We start from the raw sequence: 26,926 nt of genomic DNA, 5'->3' as shown, positions 1-26,926 counted from the left end.
GAGTTTATACAATGTGCCAGTCTAAACATAAAAAGTTCACTCAAGTCAACTGATGGCTCCTCGACGGGGATTCCCCTTAAAATTACAGTTTTACACTATAATGATTGTTCATTTATTGCGTTTCCTCTAACAAGCACAGTTTATGTATTGGTCGCATCAATATAGAATTCCTAGTCTTAATCTGAACTGTGCGAACAAGTCCATCCTTTCCTGGGTAAGTATTTATCACTCTAGCAATTGGCCACACATTTCTAGGAACATCTTCATCAATCACTAACACAATATCACCAATATTCAAATTTCGCTTTGGCTCCAACCACTTTTGACGACTTTGCAAGGTAGGTAAGTATTCTTTTATCCACCTGCACCAGAAAATGTTTGCCAAATACTGAACCTGCCTCCATCTGCGTTTGCTATATGTGTCTGTCTTGTCAAAATCACCTGGTGGGAGCACAGACCCAGAACGTAACAATAACAAGTGGTTTGGGGTCAACGCTTCCAAATCATTGGGATCACTGGACACCGGTGTCAACGGACGCCCATTCACAATTGCTTCCACAATGCACATTAAAGTGACAAGATTCTCATCATCTAAAACCTGTTCTGTCACAACACCTCTTAATACCTTTCTAACAGTTCTGATGGATCTTTCCCATACACCACCCATATGTGAAGCACTAGGTGGGTTAAAATGCCAATCTATGTGGTTCTGGTGTAAATATTCATTTATCTTACTCTGATTCCATTCTGTGACAGCTGCCTTCAATTCACGCTCTGCACCAACAAAGTTAGTTCCATTGTCTGAAAATATTTTCTTGGGTTTTCCACGTCTACTGATGAAACGCTGCAGGGCATTAATAAATGATGAAGTATCTAGTGATTGCGCTATTTCAATATGCACTGCTCTTGATGCTAAACATGAAAATAAACACCCATACCTCTTAACCTCTGACCTTCCACGTTTAATCAAAAATGGACCAAAATAGTCCACACCCACATAAGTAAAACATGGTTCATTGGGTGTAACTCTAGCTGTTGGCAAATCAGCCATTCTTTGCTGACATGGTAACGCATTGTTTCGCTTACATTTGACACACTTGCTGATCACTCTGCGAATGGATTTCCTTGCTCCTATAATCCAATACTTCTGTCTCAATTCAGAAAGCACATATTCCCGTCCACTATGTCCTAAGGCTTTGTGTTGCTCTTCAATAATCAAATCTACAACATGGTGCTGTGGTAAAATCACTGGATTTTTTATCCCTTCTGAAATAGCTGAATTGTTCAATCTACCACCAACTACTAACACACCTGAAGAATGCATCACTGGTGCAAGCCTAAACAACTTACTTGCACGTTTAACACCACTCTGACTGTTCGCAGCTCGATTAATTTCTGAGAGCTCTTTCCCAAAGTGTTGCCCTTGGATATACTTCAAGATTTCTAACTCTGCCTTTTCTGTTTCTTCCACTGAAAGTGGACCTGTGGGTACATTCACCTTTTCTTTTCTATGTCTTGCTATTAACCACTGTTTGAAGCGTAGTATCACAGCAACATCTTTCTTCAGCTTTTTCCATGAAGATCGGCGTTTTAGAATCTTATCTATCACTGATTCTTGTACTGACTCACTTCTTTGTGCTAGACATGTCTTGGGTCTCTTTAACTCTTTATCTTCATCTGACACTCCCTTAACATCTGGAGTTTCTGGCCAGTGGCACTCACTCTGCTTAAGAAATTCTGGTCCTTCAATCCATCTGATACTGTTAACCATTTCATGGGCAGTGAGTCCCCTTGTGCAATCGTCAGCTGGGTTCCTCTTTGAATCGATGTAGTGCCACTGTGACGGAATTGAACCTTCTCTGATGACAGAGACTCTGTTTTCAACGTATGTTTGAAATCGTTTATCTTCACTTCGAATGTAACTCAAAGTACACGTGCTGTCTGTCCAAAATATTGAACTGTCCACAGGAAAAGTGAGTTCCTGTCGTATCATGTAATCTAATCTAACTGCCATAGTAGCTGCTGTAAGCTCAAGGCGCGGAATTGTAAGCTGCTTGATCGGTGCCAACCGAGCCTTTGACATCAACAATGAAGTATGTATCTGACCTGAGATGTCTTGTACACGGAGGTAACTTACAACACCATATGCCATGGTAGACGCATCAGAAAAATGGTGTAACTGAATGCTGGCAATCTTCTCAGGCTGAACTGGCTGTACACATCTTGGTATTTTCATTTCTTTCATCTTGGGCAAGCTGTTCTTCCAACCTGACCACTCTACCTGGGTGTTATAAGGCACAGCTTCATCCCAACCTATCTTATCACGTGTTAAATCTTGTAACATCTTCTTCGCTCTGATAGTGAAGGGAGAAATAAAGCCCAGGGGGTCATAAATAGAACTGATGACACTTAAAAGGCCTCTCTTGGTCAATGGTTTCTTCTCAAGATCCATTTTATATGTGAAGCTGTCCACTTCAATGTCCCAACAAACACCAAGAGCACGTTCTGTCGGCAAGGCCTGTAAATTCAAATCAAGATTCTTAATAGGCTTGGCTTTGTCTTTGTCTGGTATCTTGGATAACACTTCTCTGCTGTTGCTAATCCACTTCGTCAGGTGGAAACCTCCTGTTTGCAGCAGACTCTGTAATTGACTGACCATGGTGATTGCCTCTGCTTCACTCATTACTGACTTTAAACAGTCATCTACATAGAAATTCTGTAAAACAGTATTGACTACTTCTGTGTCGTAATGACCTATGTTGTCTTCTGCTGTGCGTTGCAATGCAAAATTACAGCAACTGGGACTCCATTTGCCACCGAACAAATGTACTGTCATTCGATAAACTTTCTGTTCTCTTTCCAGATCCCCTTTAGGCCACCATAGAAAACGAAGAGAATCTCTCTGCACTTCTGGTACCTTCACTTGATGATACATGGCTTCTATGTCAGACATGATGGCTATAGGGTGCTGTCTAAAGCGTAACAATACACCTAATAAAGAATTCACAATGTCTGGCCCCTGTAGAACTTGACTATTCAATGAGACACCCTGATGGCTAGCTTTACAGTCAAATACTACCCTTACTTTGTCTGGTTTTTTGAGGTTCACAACATTATGGTGGGGTAGGTACCATACACTGCCGTCTTCTTTGTCAACTTCATCAGGGCTGACTTGTTCTGCATAACCTTTGTCAATTAAGTCCTCCATGAATTCTGTGTACGCTTGATGTAAGTTAGGATCATGTGACAATTTTCGCTTTAAGCTGTCTAGGCGTTGCTCTGCCATCTGCTTGTTTGGCGGAAAATGAGGCTGCCTGTCTTTAAATGGTATCGGCAAACTGTAATGCTCGTCATGTTGAATCTTATCTTCCCATAAAGCGAGGACCCGCTTGTCTTCAACTGATAAACCCTTTTTATCAGATATCAATGTTCCATGGCCTTCTATTTTCCAAAACTGTTCCAATTGCTCATTCAGCTCACGATCTGCCTGAATAAATGTTGCCGTGGCAACATGTCTACGCTTGCCACCAAGCGGTCCATTTAATGTCCAGCCCAACACAGTTTTTGTCGCATATGGCTCATTTGGACTTTGACCTCTCTTCACATCAATAGGCATAAGCACCTCTGGATTGTCTTGTCCAATTATTATGCTCACCTTGGCATTCATGTGATCTATTTCAGGAAAATTCACATCTTGTAAGTGACTCCACTTTCTGATGTCCTCTGCATGACCCATGTTTTCCATGTTTACAGGTAATGATGGTCTTGTATACACAACTGGCAAATCAATCACATTTTTGTCTTCTAAATCAGAAATCTGTAAACTGATCACTACAGTCTCTGAGACACTTTGTTCCTTTTCTAAGGTTGTAAGCTTTAACACTGTATTTTCACCCTGTGCACCAATAGACTGCATCAACTCTTCTGAGCAAAATGTACTGGTGGATCCTGAGTCTAGCAACGCATAGGTGTGCACAAACTGTGATTTATCTGGAACTTTCACTTTCACTGGTACTATTGGCAAGGCGATTCGCATACCACTTTCCTTTCTGGTCCCATGAGCTCCATACGAAACTTCATTTACAGCACTGAGAGAAGTGTTAAGCCCTGTCTGAATGTGAGATAAATCTTCATGAACTGGTTCCCTTGTAACAGTTGGCTTCACCTGGTGCAAGAATTTAGTGTGTTTTTGATTGCACCCTTGCACTGAGCACGTACGTTGTAATCTACACATCTCAGAGAAATGTCCTGGCTTTAAACAGTTGTAACACAGTTTGTTGTCATTGGCAAATTTGAGTCTCTCAGGCAATTTCATGGCTTTGAATTCTGTACACCCAAATAATGAATGACTGCTGCCACACTTAATGCATGGTGACTGAATAGATTTTCTTGTGTCACCATAAGGCTGTGAACTGGTGTCACCCTTAGGCTGTGAACTGGTAGCTGTAATACTGTAACTCCATCGGTTGTTGGGTCGCCTCTGTGAATCACTGCGACTGTCACTCCTTTTCACATGTGCTAGGCCACCATACACTGGATCATTTGCTATTTCTGCATTTTCAACAACAAATGCAGTGACATCTTTAAAATCTGGGCACCTTTCTTCCTTTCTTATCTTACGTACTTCTTGTTTCCATTTGTGCTGCAAATAACCAGGGAGACGTTCAATGATTTTGACCAGTGAGCTTTGTGTGCTCAACTCTGAGGAATTTCCCATTGCTTCGAGCGTTTCAGCACATGTTCTTAACTCGTCGGCATAATCCCTCAATTTTGTAACATCATTTGCCTTTATGGCTGGGCCTGTCGTGATTTTCTTAACCCATGTCTCCGTAATAGTGTAGGCTGAACCAAATCTTTCCTTAAGCAATGCTTTAGCCTTTTTATATCCATCTTCAGGGTTCATTACAGCACAACACTGAATTACACCATGAGCTTTTCCACTGGTATAATGAAGCAAACGAATTAATCTTGCGCCGCTGTCCACAGTTTCTTTCTCCACACTATTTTCAAAAGTTTTGATAAAATTCCAATACTGAAGAGGATCTCCGTCAAATTTGTCTATTTCAACTTTAGGAATTTGTATAGAGTTCACTAAATGATGAATCACATCATGACTACTCTGGTTTTGAGTCAAGTTGGTGGAATTTACCTGAATGTCCAGTTTCGTAGATGAAATTGGGGCACTGGTCTCCATCTCAGCTTCAGCATACGCAGTTTCCTCTGCTAACAATTTTGCTCTTTCAGTGTCCAACTTGAGTTTCTCCTTTTGTTGTTTCAATTTCAATTCCTGTTCGTCCAAATGTTTCTTTACTTCAAAAGATGCCAATTCTGCCTCAATGGCCATCCGTTTTGCCTTCGCTTTCAAGCGAGCTTCAGTTGAGCTCGTGCTCAAACTGCTAAATAAGCTGGCCGTTTCTATGTCATCTATTTTTTGTTGCGTGTCCATTTTGACCTTTGACCTTTAGATCCTCCGAGTTTCACTGTTGCGGGTGTCAGTCCAATTTTATTCAATTGTCAACGATATATAACATCAACTGGTAACAAATGGTACTGTTTATTGTCTAACATCAACTTATGTCAACTTACATCAACTTTCATCAACTTTCAACTGGAAACAACTGGTAACAACTTTCATCTGAATCAACGTGAAACTCGTTGCGAGAATCAGCCTGGGAGCCACCGGTCTGCCGCTAGGTGGCTTTTAACCAAACCGGAAGTTCAAGAATTTGAATTGGGTGAAATTTTTAGAGATTTGTAGGGTGTCAGAAACGGTGGAATATCTCGGCCTTTAAGGATATGAAAGTTTTGTTATGTATATTATCATTTTTAAAAGTAAATTACAAATCATGTCAGATGCTCCTCGAGTTGATTTAAACCCTATTTTGTGGAGAAAAACGAGTTTGAAACCAAATATTTTACTTAAGCTACAGCGGAAGTTCAACTTTGACTCTAATGCTTGCATTCTTAGAGAACAGGTTCCAATTTCAAATTACCAGTAAGCTGTGGCAAATTTATTCAGCTTTCTGTAAATGTAAGCATGTAAGGAACTTTACCTTCATCCAGGAATGGCACAAATCAATTCACACCCGTGTATGCAAAAAATGTCTTCCTTGCAACAACCGCGTACCAGCCTCGTTTTGACTCAGTACATTCTGTTGGTATTCTGACCTCGTTTTGGTTTTTCCGCCGCTCATTATTGTCTATATAGTCAAATGAAGCTGGCACAGGAAGAATGGAGGAAAATAAACATTTCATATTTTTTCTTTATAAATAAGCATTTCTTTATTATATGAGGCCAACCAATAACAGTTCCTTTTTAATGAAAAAACGAAAAAACAAAACAAAAGATACATCAATTCCATTTGCTATATTTTATTTTCATACATGTAATACACGTTTATTTGTGGCAAAAAAATTTTTTTATTTTAGCAACACATCAATATGGCGATTATTTTACACTTATTAATCAGTACATACAGTTAACCAACAAACACACCACTCCTTTTAAAAACAGGATCAATATTAATAATAATATTATTTTATAAATTTACCTTGGGTCAGCAGTTTTTTTCACCGATACCCAGTTAGTCCTGTACCAATCCATACTTGCATTTGAATTTATTTTTATAAGTGTAAATTTCTGTCTACAAGGCATGTCATGTATGCAAAAGCTAAACTTAGCATACCTTACCTATGGTGCATGGTTCACATATACTGGTAAAATATATGACAAATGTAGTAATACTGATGATCAATAAATATTATTATTAGCAACAGCTAGCACAGCACAAAAATATTTTTCAGTCTTTAAAAGAATGTCAGAGGTTGTGATGGTGCTCACTGCCACACAGTATTTGGAAATGATAGGTGATTCTGTCATAAAAACTGCAGTCCAAGGAATTGGAAAAAGAATTTGTCCTGGTCCCATTCATGTTCTTCAAGCCTAGAAAAATATATGATTAAATATTAAAAAGTTTTACAGGAAAACTTTTGTAATTGCATATATCTTTTTACACACACACACACACACACACAAAACAACAACAACAATACACACTAAAATCAATATAAGTAATAAATCACAATTTTGGTAATTTATTAGGGAAGCTGGTAACAATTGAATTATCTTAAATAGCACTTTTTACTCTTAATGTGTATCAGTTTAGATAAACAAAGCTCATCATCAGGAGCTGAACTGTGGCAAACATGCGTATCTTTAAATCAATTAAGATCCCATTTAGATGAAGCCCTGAAGAGTTTAGGAAATACAAACTATAGAGTGTTCACAACTACCATACACTAATTATTGTACTGGTACATTTTGTTTCATAAAATACACAAATTTATAAATTAAAACAAAGGAGGAATTTTGCAAATATAATGTTCTTTTTTCATGAAACAATTTTCCTTCACAAACTTATAACCCATGTTTTTGCAGGTTTGTGCAGGGGAGATTTTTAACAAAAATAAACTTTTCCTTATAACAAAAATTTGCATTTTGAAAACACACAATGTAATACTGGCATTTTATTATGCAAAGTGTTTATCTATTGAAAATGGTCAACCAATGAAGGTTGCAATATGTAATGTAAGAAATAAAACTCATTTTAGAGAAAAAAATTTTCACTCATGTTGATATCATACATTTGTCTCCTGACAAAGAAGTAAACATGTGAAAAGTTAAAATTTGTTATTCATATATTTGAAAAGATGCTTGTGATTGTTTTTCAATTTTGTATCTTTCACAAATATAAAAGTTACAAGTGTGAAAATAGTTTCATTAGGTAATTTACAAGCATGTGTACCCCTACACTCACCCCATGCACACACATGCGGGGCTGATAACAATGCTCTTCACTGACATGCCGGTACCTTAAATTGACTTTCCCATAGTGAATATCCTAAGCTTTTTGTTGGGCATGATATATTATTCAATTTATGATAAAATAAAAAATATGTTCAAGATATATTCCAACAGACTTATGAAAAGCTTCACTATATTTGGCAGTATATATATATATATATATATATATATATATATATATATATATATATATATATATATATATCTTCAGCTGTGTAATACTGATACCTTATTATGATAGCTTAATATAAGCCTTTGTACTGTCAATGATCAAGGTCATGGAAAGTAAAAAAAGGTAGATAAACCTATTATTTATTGGACATTCCTGTATAAGTTTAACTCCTTTTCATGGATAATATTACATTTTCTGTATTTTTTTCATCTTACTGAAATCAAAATGCAAAGAAATAGCATGAAAAGGGATTTGCAGAATATCTAAACAATGACTTTCATATCCTCAAAAGTGATCTATCTCCCTCTCATAATATATCTATCTATGCAGAATCAAGTATACTGCATGTCATTTCACAAGCCATTTCATCTAATAAACACCAAAACACAAAAAAATATCAGAAGAAGGCAAATTCTCAATATCTTACTGTGACATTCATACAAGACATGAGGCAATACATTCCCCATAGTCACTTTACTGTGAGCACCAAAACCACACACACTGTCATTTCATGAAGTAAATTTTATCTAGTTAACTTCAAAACAACAAGAAATGCATAAAAAGACAAGAATTCATTATTAAACTTCGACATTCATTCAAGATGTAACACGAGACTGCTGCTGTAGTTACTTGGAACATTGCAAAATATACTGCCTGTCGTACATGTAGAAAATCGATAATCTGACTTGTCTAAAACACGTGCCGGCAAAAACTTAATACAATCAACACCGATTATACAATTATGTTCAAGACACTACTATGTCTAAAAATAGCTACTTGTCAGTTACACCCCAAGACAACAGAGACCCCTTAAATAAGGGTCATTGTGTCATTATTACCTTCTCTGCCTCCTTGAGTAGCCATTGCTAACTTGCAACATCTCTATTAAACACGGCGCAAGGACGCTATTCAAAACTACTCCTCATTTTCTTGTGTGAAAACAAGGCAATGCTTGTGACCACAAATGTCATTTATTATGACTGCTTAGTCATTTTAATCAAAGTCTTCAATTAATGAAATAAAACATTGAATCCAAATGCTGGGACAGGCCTTGCTCTTTACCTCAGAAAAATTTATTTTGGTAAGAAAGTCCAATTGAGTAGCCCTTTATATCTGTTGACAATATGAGAACATAAAAAAGTACCAAATGCAATGCCGTCAATGTTTTATTTTCATCTGTATGAAACAAAATTCATACACTAAATTCAATGCTTCTGTAAATAAATCTTTCTTCCATCTGTGATTCTAGATAATAATACAGCTCTACTTTCCTTTTTGAACGATTACTTCATGATATTGATTTCAGGAAAGTTTATACAGTGGTCCCTGTAAGAAATGAAAAAGTAAATGAGCAGTATGATTTCATTTTGGTTCATTCATTGTACACCATTAAATATCTTAATGTATACTTCTTAAACAAAAAAAAAAAAAAAAAAATCTTTAAAATAATGATAAAACAGTGGTCGTTAATTATTGGTTATTGAGTACCTTACATTGAACACAAAGACTACTAGTACCTGCAAATATTGCACTGCATATATTAAATAATCCAGGCTGAATATATACTTAATTGCAGGATCAAACCTTCATGCTTTATAAAACACAACAGCATTTTAATCAAAATGTTAATTTCATACCATGGATCATTTGTCACAACACATGTTTTACCTAAAATTGAATATTTAAATTGATAAAATATGAAGTTGACTAAGCTTTGATTATAATTATTTAAAATCACATATTTCTGACCCATTCAATTATCTGAAGAATTTGTGGAACTCACTCTTGCAAGTAAATCCGTCCCCTTCATAACCTTGATTGCAAACACATTTGAGGCCCATGGGTTCAAAGCAATGATCAGTAGGCAATATTTGAGACGTGTTTGAATCAATACACATGGCATTTGTATCACACTTCTCTGGAAATAAATTCAAAAAAGAAAAATAGTAAATTGACATCATTCAGCTATTAATCAGCATCATCGTATATCTTGCTTACACAACACAATGTCACCATTTTTATTAAAGAGGAAGTCATCTGATCCTGGTTATAAAACAAGTTTGCTTATGTGTACCTTTAAGGGTATGGTCACCCTTAATTATCATCCAGATACCGAAAAAAGTGTTGTTTCTTGCATCTAATTGTTCAATAATGCATCTATCTTTGTGCTGGTTTAAAACAATAAAAATCCCCTTGGAAATATCAAATATCAGTGTTAATATTTATTGCTGCTATGTATAAGCATAGGTAATTCTAATGTAATCATCAGTTTAACACCATTCTATTTTGAGCTGAGATAGGAATCGGTGTGAGGCGTAACTCCATCCCTGAAGATTTTATCACGTAAAATGTGCCAAGGTCACCGGGTTGTAGCCATCATTTTTGTTTAATGGTGTCATTTGGGAGTTATGAGCCCCTAAATAAATATTTTCATTAAACAAAGGCAAGGTTTCTGGCAAAAGGTAACAATATCCTTAAGCAGCTAAAACTTACCTAACTGGCGTCAGAGTTTGGATTAAACAGTGCCAAATATCGGGGCTGTTGTTTTAATTTTATGCTTTAAACAAATTTTCTGTTTCCCTACCCTTTCATGGGCTTAGGAAATTTAAAATTTATCAATTTATTACAGTCTGCTATTTAATTTATTTTCTGTACATTTTCAATATTAGGATGTTATGAAGTGTCTTATCAATATATATAATATTTTTTAAAGCATTAAAATACTAGTAGCTGAGTAAGTCAAATGTCTCTTCCAGGTGTATAGACATACATGCACTTATGCAATCAGTTGACAGTTTATTTGAAGATAAAGATATTTGTATAGAAAGAGAGGTTTATATGGGCAAACAAGAGGGGATAGATAAATAAATAAAGGTCTGAGAACCATGCCTCACTGACAAGTAATATTTCAGATATAAACCTGTAGAGCCTGAGTAGCTAATTTCTGATCCTCCCAGTAATGTGAGGAATTTATAAAACTTACTGATACAAACAACTCCGTCTCCTTCATATCCATGATTGCAAACACATTTGAATCCAAGATCTTCATTGCAGTGGTCACTGGGCCCTCTTTCACAATTGCCTGTATTAATACATGTGGCATTTGCCCCACACATCTCTGTAAATAAGATTTTGAAAATATAAATTGATAATATTGCTTCATTTTAATCATGATATGACTTGCTTTAACATAATATCACTTAATCACTTGAATTATGTAAGTATGTTATCAAACAGGAAGTCTTCTGATACCAGTATGTAGAAACAAGTTTGCTTCTTCATGGCAGATGCATTGCTTGTAGGGTTCAAAAGATGGTTATCTCATGTAGATCAGGTTGTTACCAAGCATCAACAAATAAACCATTACACTGGTCATTATGTGTCCTTGGGTATTCTTTTAGCGTAAATCGGACACCAACCATGGAATTGCAGATTGCGTTTTGCGCATTATATGGTAGAATTATAAAAGTTTTCATTACATTATGCCTTATTAATTTAGATATTTGCATATTCCAGGTCTAAAACATTACATAATTTTTATTACTTGACATTATTTAAGGTTATGTCATATTCACACCATTTATTTTACTTTCAGTAAAAGCAATGTCACCAGCCATATTTCAAGTACCATATATATATCCCCATTATATATAGTGTAGTTTATTTTCATTTACTTTAAGGTGCGATATATTTCAGAAGTTGCTACCGAGCATCAACAAATATAATCTGCAAAACTGGTCATTGTGTGTCCTTTGGTTTTCTTCTTATGTAAATCTGACATGAACCATGCAATTGCAGATTGCGTTTTGCGCATTATATGGTAGAATTATAAAAGTTTTCATTACATTATGCCTTATTAATTTAGATATTTGCATATTCCAGGTGTAAAACATTACATAATTTTTATTACTTGACATTATTTAAGGTTATGTCATATTCACACCATTTATGTTACTTTCAGTAAAAGCAATGTCACCAGCCAAATTTTGAGTACGTACATATGTTTGTCCTTTACTTATGCTTTATATAAAGAGCATAATATTTTCCTTCAAAAAAAAAAATGTTGATAACAAAATAACATTGAAAACATCAATGTAATGTTTCATGCAATATAAGTAAATATTGAAGTGTTAGTTTGATCTTTCTTAAATAATTTAATACGTACTATATGCCAAAGCGTTTCATTACATAAATCCTTTAAATATATGCTCATCTACCCCTTTGGTATGTTCCAAGTGAGCTGGAGATAGTTGAGAGTGCTTTAATTACTCCCGAATAAAAAGTACCCATAAGCTGCCTTTGTATACCGCCAGAGACCCGGATGGAAGCTGGCCAAGTTGTTTGTGTAATGAAATGGAAAGCTTGTAATTCTATGTTGGGATAGTAAATTTGTGACTGGTATTGTTTTACTTAAAATTTGTGCATTTATGTTCTCAAATCTAAGGTTCGTGTTAGTATATGGAAATAATTGTTCATGACGCCAGTAAAGGGGTCACCACCCTGGTGGTTCAGGGGCTTATTAATTAGGCAGCCAAGCTAACAATAATAAACCAGACCATTTATTATTATAAATCTAAATTCTAAATCCACCCTCTGCACAGGGTGCAACTGCAGTAGAAAGTTATATAAGTAAAATTATGAAAATACGCAATTAATTAGAATGTATATTGTATAACATCATTTATGTACAATTTTCTTTTCTAATTTATTTACTATTATTACTATTTTTCCATATATATATATATTGAAAGTAAAAGTATTTTTCCTGTACAAGTATATATACATATATAATAAAAAGAAAAAAAGAACAGGAGCTATTTTGCCTCGTCCGGTTTCAGTGAATCTTCATCTGCAGTGAAACCGGTCGGGTAAAATAGCTGCTGTTCTTTTTTTCTTTTTATTATATAAATATATATATATTAGTTAGAGAGCATTTAAATGTAAAATCATTTCTGTGCTTCTGTGCTCAATATATTATAATTATTATTATAATGACTTGCAAATAACCTGGGGGGAAATGATTTATGGAATATTTTCATCACATTTCATGGGAAATATTTAATTGGAATATATCCCCACTTACATTGTCCACTAAGCAACCCCCATCATTTTCGTTATTTAAAATCACATATTTCCAACCATTTCAAGTATCTGATAATTTCATAAAACTTACTTAAGCAAGTTACTCCATCTCCGGCATAACCATGATTGCAAACACATTTGTTGCCAGTTTCTACTGGACATTCCCGAGTATGTGATATTTCAGATGTTTCTAGATCAATACACAGGGCATTTGCTCCACATGTCACTGTAAATAAAGTTCCAAAAAGAAAAATGTAAATTGATATAGTTTACTTTTAATCAACATCATTATGTTTATTATATAAAATATCAATTAATCGCTTGAAATATGTTAGTTATAGGTCTGGGTGAGGTCTGTAAAAAGTGTTATTTCTGGCCGTTGCATTACTGAGAATGGATGAATTCTGTAATGGGCCAATGGCCATTATAATATACATATCAAATGATCTTATTATTTTTGTTCTATTTATTATATTTCCACATTGCTACCTAGCTATTCACTGCTATCTAGTCCTTAACCAATTCTCAGATATGTTAAGTCTTCAAGCAGGCAAAGCTCACATACCTGGCATCAGAGCCCGATTAAAACAATTTATGCCATATTATACTTATGTTAAGGTCTGTTCTCAGAACTGTAGGACTTTTAATTTAAATACCTCTAATGGTAAATACATGCATTTATTAGTGTACAGTCTTTCTTTATTAAAAAGGTAAAGAAACAGAATCTCAGTACAGGAAGTGACATCAACTCTAACACACAGTTGCACTGAAAAGGAGGCTCACTTACAGTACATTATCTACTATTCCTACCCCATCACTATTTCCATTATTTTAAATCACATATTTCCAACCACTTCAATTATAAAAAAAAAAAATAAACCTTACTTGTGCAGTTTATTCCGTCTCCTGCATAACCATAATTGCAAACACATTTGTAGCCAGTTTCTACTGGACATTCCTGATGATGCCCTATGTTAGATGTGTCTGGATGAATACACAGGGCATTTGCTCCACATGTCACTGTTAATCAAGTTTCAAAAAGAAAATATTAATTGACAAAGTTCACTTTTCATCAACATCATTATATGACTTGATTATATAAAATATCACTTAATCATTTGGTCACTTGAAATACGTTAGTTATTTCATCTAAATGAGGTCTGTAATAAAGTTTTATTTCTGGTGGGTGCATTGCCTAGAATAAATGAATTTTATATTGGACCAACGACCATTATACACATGAAATAATCTTATCATTTTTATTTTTCTATTATATTTTCACATTGCTACTGATTTGTTGCTATCTAGTCCTTAACCAATGCAGATATGTTAACTCTTCAAGCAGACAAAGCTTACCTACCTGGCATCAGAGCCTGATTCAAACAATGTTCAATGCCAAGATATGTTGTCAGCGCTAGCTGTCATATTTTTAATATAGCAGTTTTTCTGATTTTTTGTGATTTTACTGTACAGAATAGAAGAATATTATATAGGAGTTACTTGCTTCATTTCGGATTCTACAACTCAATAGCAACATTGTAAAAAAGTCAGTATCTGTCAAATTCACAATTTCCCCACTAAACTCCTTTCCATGTCGTTACTAAGCACGTACAACAACAATGAATAAATGGTACCTCACATACATATGTTCTAAATGAAGCACATCAGGAGGGTCAAATGCAATACTGTTGAATTTATTTATTTAACTTCTGTCATTGTTAAATTTTCTGCATTATAACCTGGAACGTCTTGCTATTTGGTACAGGCCTTATAATCTTACCTAACTCACAATAGTCTCCATGAAAATTAGTGGTACAGTTGCATGCCAATACGGCACCACGTACACGATCAAATGATTTTATGCAAGTGCCATTATTACTGCAAGTGTGCCAGTCACATTCGTCTGAAAAGGAGTTTTGTAATACCAATTACATGTTACACATGCTATTTCAGTTTGCAAAGTTTATACACACACTGGACAAAAGAAGTGTCACCCCTACTGAGCCAATACTATGGGGGAGATAAATGACTGTGGAATGATATGCTCCTGGTATCATTTTATTAACATCAAATTTCACAAAAAATCACAAAATGAGAACAAAATATACATTCTACCAAAATATGCAGTTTCAAGTCCAAAATTAGTACTTAGTGGCATAGCCACGTGACCTAATAATAGGTGCCAGTCTACGAGGCAAGGATTCATATAATTGTCTGTTGCGTTCAGGGCTTATGCTGGCCCAAGCATGAAACACTGAATATAATAGAGTTTCTCTGCTGGTTGGACGGGCATTTGTCAAAAGTTTTGACATATCATTCCACACATTTTCTATTATGTTTGCTTCCGGACTCATCACCCTGCGAATGCCCTGTTGGTCAAACCAATCATCAGCTGCTCTGGGCCTGTGACAAGGAGCATTGTCATCCTGGTGAACAAATGGATAATTCGTGTCACCAATTATGTTAGTAATAGATGGTAGCAAGCCTGACTCCAAAACATCGATATATTTCTAGTGATTCATGTTTTCATCAACCACAATCAATTCGCCCACGCCATGGATGCTGATGCAGCCCCACACCATGATGAATATGCTGCTCCGGGTTCGAAAATTCAGTACATGTGGTTCAAATGCTTTGCCAGCAGCTCGCCAGCATCGTACTCGTCTGTCATCAGAGGTCAGACCAAAGCGACACTCATCAGAAAAAAAATATATAGGACCAATTGTCATGGGCTGTCCAGTTCCAGATCCTGTTGACCCTAGTTCACTCTACGTTGCCTGTTTTGTATCGATATAAGAGGTTTCAGTCTTGCTACCCTGCTGTACACTCTATGAGCATGTAACCGACGCCTAGCAATGTTCACAGACACATTCTTAGGTGTGAAATTTTCCCACTGTGTTGTCAACTGACAAGCAGTGTCGAACTTTGACAACCTGGACATCAAAATCAGTCGTCAGTCTTCACGGCCAGTAGTTTTTCTTGGACGACCCATCAGAGGCAATTTGTCTCTTGATCCAGTGTTTCTAAACCGAGACCAGACCCTCTGCACGGTTCTGACTAAACAATTCAATTGTATCGATATTCTGACATTGCTTATATTCTGCCTCTTCAGGTTTATAACTTGCACCTATAACCGTTAGATAATTGCCTGTATCTTGCCATATTGGAGGAAGACAGGAATAACATTTGCTGTACATTTACAAGACCAACAATACAATCCCATGGTACAGCGGTTTTATACTCATTAATCACATTATAAGTAGACCAGGCATTATAATTACCCAAGATCTGCCTACTTTTATTACTCTGAGTTAGGGGGTGACACTTCTTTTGTCCAGTGTGTGTGTATTCTTGAGATTTTATCATATTGCTTATTTTAATCATTTCTTTCAAGATGCCTTTTGTTTACAATTATTATAAATCCCAGTTTTATTTCTTGCATAACAACCTAGAAATATTTGCTGTTATCTACAGTGTTTAATAAAAGGTCGGCATATCCAGTCTTAAGCAGTCAAAGCTTACCAAATTGGCAATAAAATCCAAAATAAAACAAAGGACAACTGCACTCGTAGCTTATTCCAGGTCCAGTTCCAAAGAGATTGCAAGTCCCACCATTAAGGCAAGGGTTACTGTCACATGGGTCTGAATAATGATTAAACAAAAGATTGAACCTAGCTTACGATTATGAAATACCAGATATATATAATTAAGTGGTATATCTACAGACTTGACATTTTGATATATATATATATATATATATATATATATATATATATATATATATATATATATATATATATATATATATATATATATATATATCATAGCAAGGCATGAGTAGGCCTAAAATGGTCTTAATCAGTACTTTCAGATCACAAATGATTTTACATGATCTTATTCCAGGGGCAGAATCCAGGATAATTTGAAGGGGGGTCTGCAGATGCAAAGCCCCCCTCCCTCAAGTTGGTGTGGGGTTCAGGGGCTGCTGAAGGATCCCGAGAATTTTTGGTATTTTAGAGGGTAAATGATGCCATTTAGTAAGGTTTAGTACTGTAAATCAGCTAGTAAATATCTAATTCCAACAGAGGGGAATATTAGTGTCATTTTTTTCAGAAACCAATCGGGAGGGGGTGGCAGGACCCCCCTTGACACCCCCCTCTCTAAATCCGCCACTGTAGAAATGGTCTTACCGTGGACTGACTCTGCTTTTAAAATCAAACATTACCTCAACCTCCACAAACATCTAGTTAAGTACCCTGTAACCTCCCCTCACTATGGGGGAATGTGTGCGGGGAGGCATTTATCCAATTATATATATATATAGTCCAATAATAGGTTTACTCATTGATTAAGAACATGTAAAATCATTCATGATATGAATTGCAGATAAATTGCAGATAAAGACAATTTGAAGCGCACTAGTGAGAGTTAGGCTCACAACTGGCTGAAAAGAAATTTACTGTTTAACCAATTACATACTTAACATTTCATTCAGTTTACAATTTAGCTACATAGGGAATTTAAGTATTAATATTAATTTAAAACATCCTCTTAAATGTGTTGTGATGTCCACACTATCACCGTTCGTATAGTTCATCAGATTAATTAAAATTTACTTCACTTTCACAGTAAAACCTTTTTTAAATTTGATATATCATTCATAATATTTCCTCTTCAACTCCCCTGAGCAAAAAATAGAATTAAACAAAACAAAAAATATTATAATTAATTACATTATCAATATGTTTTTCTGATGAGTAATGCAGTATAGACCTTTTATCCGTCAGTTCGGCCCCTTTATTTACATGTTGAGGCAAACAGTCCGTCAATGTACGTATATATATATGTATGCTCTGTCAGTCTTGTCCCTCTATTTAATTAGTGAGTCTCTCTCTCTCTCTCTCTCTCTCTCTCTCTCTCTCTATATATATATATATATATATATATATTCTCTGTCAGTTTTGCTCCTCTACTTAATTAGTGAGTCTCTCTCTCTCTCTCTCTCTCTCTCTCTCTCTCTATATATATATATATATATATATATATATATATATATATATTCTGTCAGTCTGGCCCCTTTACTTACCTGATGAGACAGTGTGGCGGACCAAGACACACTCCATCAAAATCAGAAGAAGAAGCCGCCAGAACAACAATTCCATCACTAATTGGCTGATTTTACACTTAGTATTTTATACTTCTATGCTGGAATGAAGGAAAATATGAACAATTTGCTTCTCTTTCTTCTGCAATATTTTACATCCTCAAATTGGTTGAAAAAGCAGCACAGCTGTCAAATGTACAGAAAAAAAAACAAACAAAAAAAAACAACAGAAAATAAAGATGCAGAAAATATGTCATTTTGTCAATTTTGATGCAATAATAAATAATGCAGTCAAACAACACTGAATTTTAAAGTCATAATAACTCTTCGTTTTGGCCAAAAATTGGATTTTCCTGGAGTAAATGGCAATTTTCCCATACTCACCAATGGTCAGCGACCCCATTCCTGTATTCAAAGTTAATCCAGGGTTTTTTTCCTAAACGTACGGTTTTTTGTTAAAATCTCTTAAGAGATTTTAATTGACGGAGCCCTCTCGTATCGAGCAATAGTTTCTGGTGACCTACTTAAAACCGCGGGAAAAGCAGACAACAACAACACTATATAACAATATTATAAGATTCATAAGATATGTTCGTCTTTTTGCTCAAAATGCATTTATATCTACAATGTGTGCAATTCTGGGCTTTTCGTTATCCGACGCACTGTACAAAGACTCGCAACTTACGTCTGAGGGTTTCCCGCCATGTTATTATGGTCTCGAATGAACGCAAGAATCCGCGTGACACCTAAACGTCATTGGCAACGGATGCACTTGTCGACCGTGAAAAAAGGGATCGAAAGCCCAAGTGACAAGCACAGATTTTAGTTTTACTACAATAACAGTCGTTTTAGTGGGAAAATGCAATAGAGTATATTTCCAGGCGTTGTTTACAATGTATTTCTTGCGGAATTTTGAATCTCAAAGGAAGAGTTATTATTGCTTTAATCATGGACAGGTGGCATGGTCAATACAAGGAGCGGATCCAGATACATATTCCTACAGAGTTCCAAATTATCTTTGCTGATCCACCCTCCATTTCTGATGGTCTTCAAGCAGAAAAAAATAGATACCCGTCAATGTAAACTTTAAAATCTGACCGTCTTCCAGAAGACCCAGAAGATGGTGTCAATCCGCCTCTGGAATAAGATTACAGTTTCAAGACCATGAGAGTTCAAATTCACATAAAGAATCCCAATATTTGAAAAATGATGACAGTGCATAAAATAATACTACATAATGTTTAAAGACATAAATACCAATACAACTGCTTATGTGGATGGGAGTTAAAAGTCACATCTCGAAAATGCCAGTGTTTGAAAAAAAAAATTAAAAAGAAAACATACCAAAAATATTCCAATAAAGCTGCTATTCAAACATTTAATCTTACTGTATTAACATGAAATTAATAACTCCACTGAGTTTGAGGATAATAATTCATCTATACCAATAATGTTGGCATAACACAAAATAATTTTTTGAAAACTTATTTGCAATATTAAACAACATTTACCTTCATAATTATCACTGCTTCCTTATTATGAACACTTATTTGGCAGAGAACTTAACCTATGGGAGTTTACCGGGAAATACAAGTGGTGTTTTATGTAATCTCATTTCATGGCCACATGTATCTTAATTCAAGGCAAGTGACTTAATAGCCCTGAATTTAGCTATTGATTACCCAAAGAAAAATGACAGACTGACCACCCGAATGTGACTAGCAAAGGTCTTCAGGTCCATAAGTCACACTTTAAAGCAATAATAACTCTTCCTTTGAGATTCAAAATTTCTGCAAGAAATACAATGTAAACAATGCATGGAAATATATTCTACTGCATTTTACCACTAAAACGGCTGTTATTGTAGTAAAACTAAAATCTGTGCTTGTCAATAGGGCTTTTGATGCCTTTCTTCCCGGTTGTCAAGGCATCCGTTGCCAATGATGTTTGGGTGTCAGGCGGATTCTTGCGTTCATTCGAGACCAAAATAACATATGGCGCCAAACGCCTGATGCAATCCACAGACGTAAGTTGCGAGTTTTTGTACAGTGCGTCGGATAACAAAAAGCCCAGAATTGCACACATTGTAGACATAAATGCATTTGAGCAATAAGACGAATATATCTTATGAATCTTATATTAGTGTTATATAGTGTTTTTATCTCTCGATATCGCGTGACTATGCAATGCCAGAGAGGGCTCCTCTTAAGAGATTTTAACAAAAAACCAAACATTTATGAAAAAACCCTGGACTAACTTTGAATGCAGGAATGGGGTCTTTGACCATTGGTAAGTATGGGAAAATTGCCGTTTACTCCAGGGAAGTCCAATTTTTGGCCAAAACGAAGAGTTATTATACTATAAGGTTAATGATAGTAATGTACGTACATTTTGTAAAACAGAAGTAGAAAGTATTAAACATCTTTTTTTATGAATGTGTGCTTGTTCAGTATCTATGGGATAAATCAATAAGATGGATAAATGAATCTACAAGAACAATAATTGAACTAAGTAGTTGTGTCATTATATTACTGAGTACTAATAAGATGGCTTTAAATCAAATAATACTTATTGTAATATATATATATATATATATATATATATATATATATATATATATATATATATATATATATAGGAAGAGATGTGAAGAAGCTAAGTTAAATATTAATGAATTGGAAAAAATGATAAGGTGGTATTTTGAAGTAGAAAAATTCAGGCACATTAGTAAAGGTGAGAATATATTTCCATGCGTTGTTTACAATGTATTTCATGCGGAATTTTGAATCTCAAAGGAAGAGTTATTATTGCTTTAACAAAAAATGGGCATTATTAATACACTTGTTTCAGAAAGGGGAATGAGTGAGCGAGAGAACAATTTACATAATTTGTAACAATATTTTCTTTCTTAAAAAAATGCATTTTTTTCCTTCCAAACTCTGATGGAAAGATCAGCAGAAGATCAGTAAGATCTATACCTGTGTTTCATAGATTATTCAAAGGCATTTGACAAAATAAAATATGAAGACCTCTTCAAAACCTTTGTACAGTTGAACCTGTACTGCAAAGATCTAAGAATTTTAAAAAACCTTTACTGGGAACAAGTAGCAACATTAAAAATAGACAGTGAATGCAGTGAATTCAAACCAATCTGTACAAGAGTAAAACACTGGATATGTGACGTGTGTCATCACCATATTTCTCTTTAATATCTACTGGTATGTTGAAATTATTATATGCAACATCTGTGATCATGATCATGATGGAGTGAAAGCTAATGGCAAAAACATCAACAATCTAAGGTATGCAGACGACAGGGTACTCAGAGCAGGCTGAGAAACAACTCCAAAGAATACTCAATACAGTGTCAATAAATAAATAAATAAATAAATAAATAAATAAATAAATAAAAAATAAAGAAAAAGAATAAAAAACGAACTGAAAACTTGCTAGAACATAAAGACTTTCTTGTAAACCTGCTGCAAACTTAAATGTACAATTATGAACCGAGCATCTGTGGAGCATGGATTCCCAATAACACATAAAAACCGCTTCTACTATCGTTTCCTATACGACTCAAGTAAATTTAACATGCCAAGAGATAAACTTAATAAATCACTCGATCAGCCATGAAATAGGTTTAAATGGCTCCTTTGCTTAAAATTTTGGTCAGAAATTTAAACCTCTTATCTGACCTAATTTTCCGCCCCATTTATATAGAGCATAGAAAGCTAGCAAAAAAATTCGTTCAAATATCACCTTTATGTCTTTTGGTAATTCTCTTAGTTAAACTATTTGAAACTATATGCTGGTATTTGGTTTTTGTGACATAAAATTGACCTCATACCTGTATGCATCTGTAAGATGTTCTTACAAATTTCCTGCTTATTACAGCAATACAAATTATTCTTGCAAAGTCCTGCAAATTTTCTGCAATATGGCTGCAAACTTTTCATTTTGCTAAGGAATTATGTTATGTCATCTACTGGAGATCTGTGTTTCTGCCTTCAGGCCTGGTTGTGCTTAGTGCAAGCAGCCTGTCAGTATTAATCAATGGGCCAATGTAGACCCCCCTCCCCCCCTTAGTGATTTTCATTCACTATGTTTTTCTGATAACTTAGGTCCTGGGCTTTTATTTTCTGCTTGTTTGCCATTAAACTGGTGGTGGTGGTGTGTGTGTGCTACAGCCGTTGCCATGGTAACGCCTGAGATTAAACATTGACATTTCTGAGACCAAAAAAAAAATTAAATAATTCAAATGTATTAAGTAAATGGAATTCAAAAATCATTTCAGGTTTATAGTTTAAGAGCTGCACTATACTTTACTATCCTCAAAATTTTCAAAGATGGTGGCAAATTCAAGATGGTGGCCATTTTTTGCTCATTTTTGAGTAATTTTAAATATTTTTAATCTTTGAGCTTTTATTTAACTATTAAGAAATTAGAATGAGGGATATGTTTTGATGTACCAGTCACTACTTTCTACCTACAGTGTTTGTTTTAGATGAAACCTTTTAATTTTGATGTAAAATCCTGAAATCCAAGATGAAGGCGAAAATACAAGTCTTGTCCCAACTTGAAAGATGCCAGATTTATCATCAAAGTTACTTTCTTTACTATTTTTAATAAACTGAACTTGAACTTAGGATTTTTTAAAACAATTTGATAATTCAGATTGCATTATGACTTTTAAAATTCAAAATGGCCGCCAATTTAGTTACACATGAAATGATATACAGGGTTACCACTTAATATGGAATATTATTTTTTGGTGAGTAAATTTTCTACAAAATATTTATTTTCTCTCTAACTATTTTAAATCCAAAGCTGAGGTGTCACTTCATGTGTAGCCAGGTGTGTTACCTAATTACCACACAATTCGCGAAACAATTGATGCATGCAGTTGCATGTTCTGTGGTCTGAAATGTCAGGGCTGGTCTTTTCAGCAATTTCTGCCCTTGTATAAAAACGCATAGGTTTGGTGAAACTTTGGACTGTATTTAGAGAAGCAACAAAGGGATCGCCCTGAAACTTGGCAGGTACCTTAGAGAAGATATGGTTCGACAGCTAAGCAACGCAGCTTACTATGGGAATCTTGCTCTCAGAGAAAATGGCCAGAAATGGACAGCCATCGCCAGGCAATTCAACATTTATCAGGAAGCGTAAGTAAAGTCCTCCAAATAAATGCTACAACAGGGGCACCTACTCCAATACCTCTACCAGGGTGTCCGCGTATCACACCAAGAAGACAGGATCGCCTTCTCCTTAGAGTGCACCGTGCTGGTAGTATAAATACAACCAGTGTCCTCAAAAAAGAGCGGCAGAATGTCATTCAAACGCCCGTTTCAAGGTCCATCGTGAAGAAGAGATTACTGCAAGCCGGTTATTAGCACATAGACCAGTAGGAAAACTACTGTTAAGAGCAGGTCATATACAGCGACATCTGCAATGGGCTGGAGACCACGTGAGTTTGCAGCCAAAACACTAGAATCACGTCGTTTTTAATTGAGGCCAGCTTTCAAAAGCTTTTTGCCCAATTTATATTTACTTCCAAAATTTACATTCCAAAATTCAACATGGCCATAAATGGCCATGACAGTGCAGGTATAAATTTTACTGCAATAATATGTAATAAAATGCCCTTTCTACACTGCTTTCATGGAAACACTTGTCTCAGAAATAGTAATTTCGAATCCCTGTGTTAGTATGGCAATGGCTGGGTCAGTCACCCCCACCACCAGTTAAATAGAAACAAGCAAAAAATGAGACCATAGGATGTAAGCTATATATAATAGTAAATAAAAGTCGCTAAAGGGGAGGGTTAGTTTCAGCTTAGTAAAATCAATCTTAGTAACATTCTTGTGGAATATAAATTAATGTAATTTTCTATCAATTTTTAAGCCAGAGTGTATCATATTGACTATAAATATATAGTCCCTTATACTCATTGACAGCCATTTCTTTCAAATGCGACATAATGCCTTAGTATATAAACTCAAATGTATTCTTTTCCATGTCAAATGTGAGTGATTAGCATGTACTTGAAACTTTTGTGTGATGTCCTAGCTCAAATGTGAGTGACTTGCATTTATTATGGGGCATTATGTGTCTTTTACCGAGTCTTCAGTTATTGTTGGCCATTTGATCTTTCTTTTTTTGTAAATAAATTTACATGGTCACACATCTAATAGTGATGAGCACTATTAAAAACATAAGTACTCATCCAAACTTTAGATGAAATAAGCAATTTTGCTGTCATATTTTAGTCTACTGGTTGAAAAGATGTAAATTCATGGTTATTGGTGGCTATTTTGAATTTTGAAAGCCATATTGTAATCCAAATTAACTCAAGTAATTAAAAAGGGTTCTGTTTTCATATTAAATACACCAAAAATAAATGAAGAATTTAATTTGGGATAATAAATCTGCCAGATTTCAAGACAGGACAGCAAAATGTAAAATACATGTTTTGTGGCAGCCATGATAGATTTCAGGATTTTTCACCTCAATAAAAAAGATTGCACCTTAAACAAACACTACAGGCAGAAAGTAGAGATTCCATGTTACATTGGTACGTTAAAACATCTTCCATATTCCAATTCCTTAATAATTAAATAAAAATTGAAATATTACAAATTATCAAAATTTCTTTAATTTCTTTAAAAATCGGCAATTTATATATAATAAAAAGGAAGGTGTGTTGATGGGAGCTCACAATTAATGTAAAATTGATTTTATCCTCTGACTCTTTAGTTAGTAAAATGTCGTTTCATTCTTCTCCGTTTGCAAAGTTTAAAGCATTGAAACTGGTAATCTCTGTAGCAGTATAAAGCATTATCTGAAGATGAGTCAAGAGTCGAGTGCACAGCCTTTGATATTTAATTCAATATTCATTTTAATATTTGTCTGAGTACAATGTAATAAATTTAATGGCATGACAAAATCCTGTGCACCCCTAATTCCTAAAGTTCCACATAGACATAGGCATATTAATTAGCTTGTATTTTATTTAAGTAGTAATCATATTTCTTAATTGAGGACTAAGATGTTAACAGATACTCTGTATATTTTACAGGCTCACTACATAACGCATTTTTCAAATACATAAACAATATATATGATACTGTACAAAGACAACTAAAAAAACAAAGGACAATCCATTTGAGAAGTAGTACCTTTTATCTACCTTGCCTACATTATAAGTGAATACGAAGTGATGAACACAAGACAATTTACCATGTACATGTATCAATCTGTCTTTGTCATCGGTCATTACAATAAATGAGTAAAATTACAATTCATGAATCTCTCTCTCTCTCTCTCAGTCAAAATTGTATAATTTTAATGGCAGTTCTCTTAATCTTTCCAACAAGCACCAGTGTCTACAAGGAAATATGAATACCAATATTTAAAAATGCTCACAATATTATAGGCACAGGTTCCCAACTGGATATGAAGGAAACAATATATTTCTGATCCAGATGTGTCATGTAATCTCAACTTGATGGTAAATTAAAAGCGAAAATCTTTTTTTCTAATGACAAAACTTGCCACATAGATCAGGCAGTAAGACCTCACAGTAGCAAGTCAGTTTTACTCTTAGGCTATGCCAGTGATGTGATAAAGCTTACCTCACCAGATCAGGCAGTAAGACATCCAAGTGTCAAGTAGGTTTCACTGAATACTGGGACAGTGCTGCAGTGTTCCTCTTAATGGAAGCGGCACACAAGAAGCCATCCAATCACAATCATCTTCATTGGAATACACCTGTTTGTTTTTGCATTCAATTTTCCTAAACCATTCGCAGGTAATGTACAGACCCGCTTTTTCTGTTCAGCATGAAACATGTTTTATCCATTTCGAAAAATGAGGTGACTTTTAGCAGGTGTGCAGTTTAATATTATATACCCTGAAATATATCATTATGTAACTTTACTTGAGTTCTTTAGTTCATTTTCTCCTTTATATATCAATGTATTGTATTTAGAATATCGAAAGGGACAGTGCTGATCAACACATTTATGATACTTACAAACAGGGTTGGTAATGTACTAATTAATTAAATTCATTTTACCTACTGAAATACCTGAAAATAATTTTCAGCCATCACTCAGTAATCCTCATTGGTTGTAGATATAGCAGTGTTCAGATTATTTAACTATGACAATTGCAAATAAAGCCACCAAAAATTGCCTAGTTGTAGACAAAGGGGTAAAGAACGATCCAACACCACCAATACCACTTAGCATCTTAACATCCTACAGCAGGTATTGTTTATGTCCCCAGATGGTGGAGAACCCACATCCTCTGGCTCCGGAGGTGAACCCTTTGGCCTAACCTTAAGATGGTCTGTATAGAGAACAGCATGGAGAACACCATGAAACCAAAACAGCACAGATATCACCCTTAAACAACTAGCATGATATCATGACAGCAAAATGACAATTATACTTTTTCTCCCGCAAAAAATGTCTATGAACATTATATTATACAGGCCCGTAGCGTGCAAATTGAAAAGGGGGTTATTTTTCTGAAGAAGTGGACCTTTCACCCTGAAACCTAGATTAAATTTTACCCTGAGGGGACCTTTTCCCGGCAAAAAGGGGGTTCTTTCGAACCGACCCAATCCCCCTGGCTAAGAGCCTGTTATATTATATGACTGTGTATAACCTCTAGTTTTATATAAAGTTGTCTTATTTTGACT

The 26,926-nt window shown here is 35.0% G+C and overlaps 1 protein-coding gene across 2 annotated transcripts in view; it reads right to left on the bottom strand.

Annotated features, from left to right (window-relative positions):
• Positions 1-25,939, bottom strand: part of LOC106158133 (uncharacterized) — a 30,282-nt gene extending 4,343 nt beyond the window's left edge. Inside the window, exons 1-7 of one of the 2 annotated variants that reach the window (XM_087008234.1) lie at positions 25,854-25,937; positions 18,205-18,323; positions 14,004-14,138; positions 13,210-13,344; positions 11,020-11,154; positions 9,820-9,954; positions 9,185-9,362 (exon numbers count right to left, since the gene is read on the bottom strand). In XM_087008234.1, coding sequence (XP_086864360.1) covers positions 9,349-9,362; positions 9,820-9,954; positions 11,020-11,154; positions 13,210-13,344; positions 14,004-14,138; positions 18,205-18,280 — 630 coding nt within the window. In that variant the 5' untranslated portion in view covers positions 18,281-18,323; positions 25,854-25,937 and the 3' untranslated portion in view covers positions 9,185-9,348. Of the gene's footprint in view, positions 1-9,184; positions 9,363-9,819; positions 9,955-11,019; positions 11,155-13,209; positions 13,345-14,003; positions 14,139-18,204; positions 18,324-25,853 lie in introns of those variants that run through there. The other variant, XM_087008233.1, reaches the window with a different exon arrangement.
• Positions 25,940-26,926: the final 987 nt, after the last annotated feature.

This window comes from Lingula anatina, chromosome 3 (genome assembly GCF_051362555.1).
Source record: "Lingula anatina isolate TDL-2025a chromosome 3, LinAna3.0, whole genome shotgun sequence".
Classification (NCBI taxonomy): Eukaryota; Metazoa; Brachiopoda; class Lingulata; order Lingulida; family Lingulidae; genus Lingula; species Lingula anatina.
Note: the sequence above shows the minus strand (reverse complement) of the source record. Positions and strands in the feature narration are given on the sequence as shown.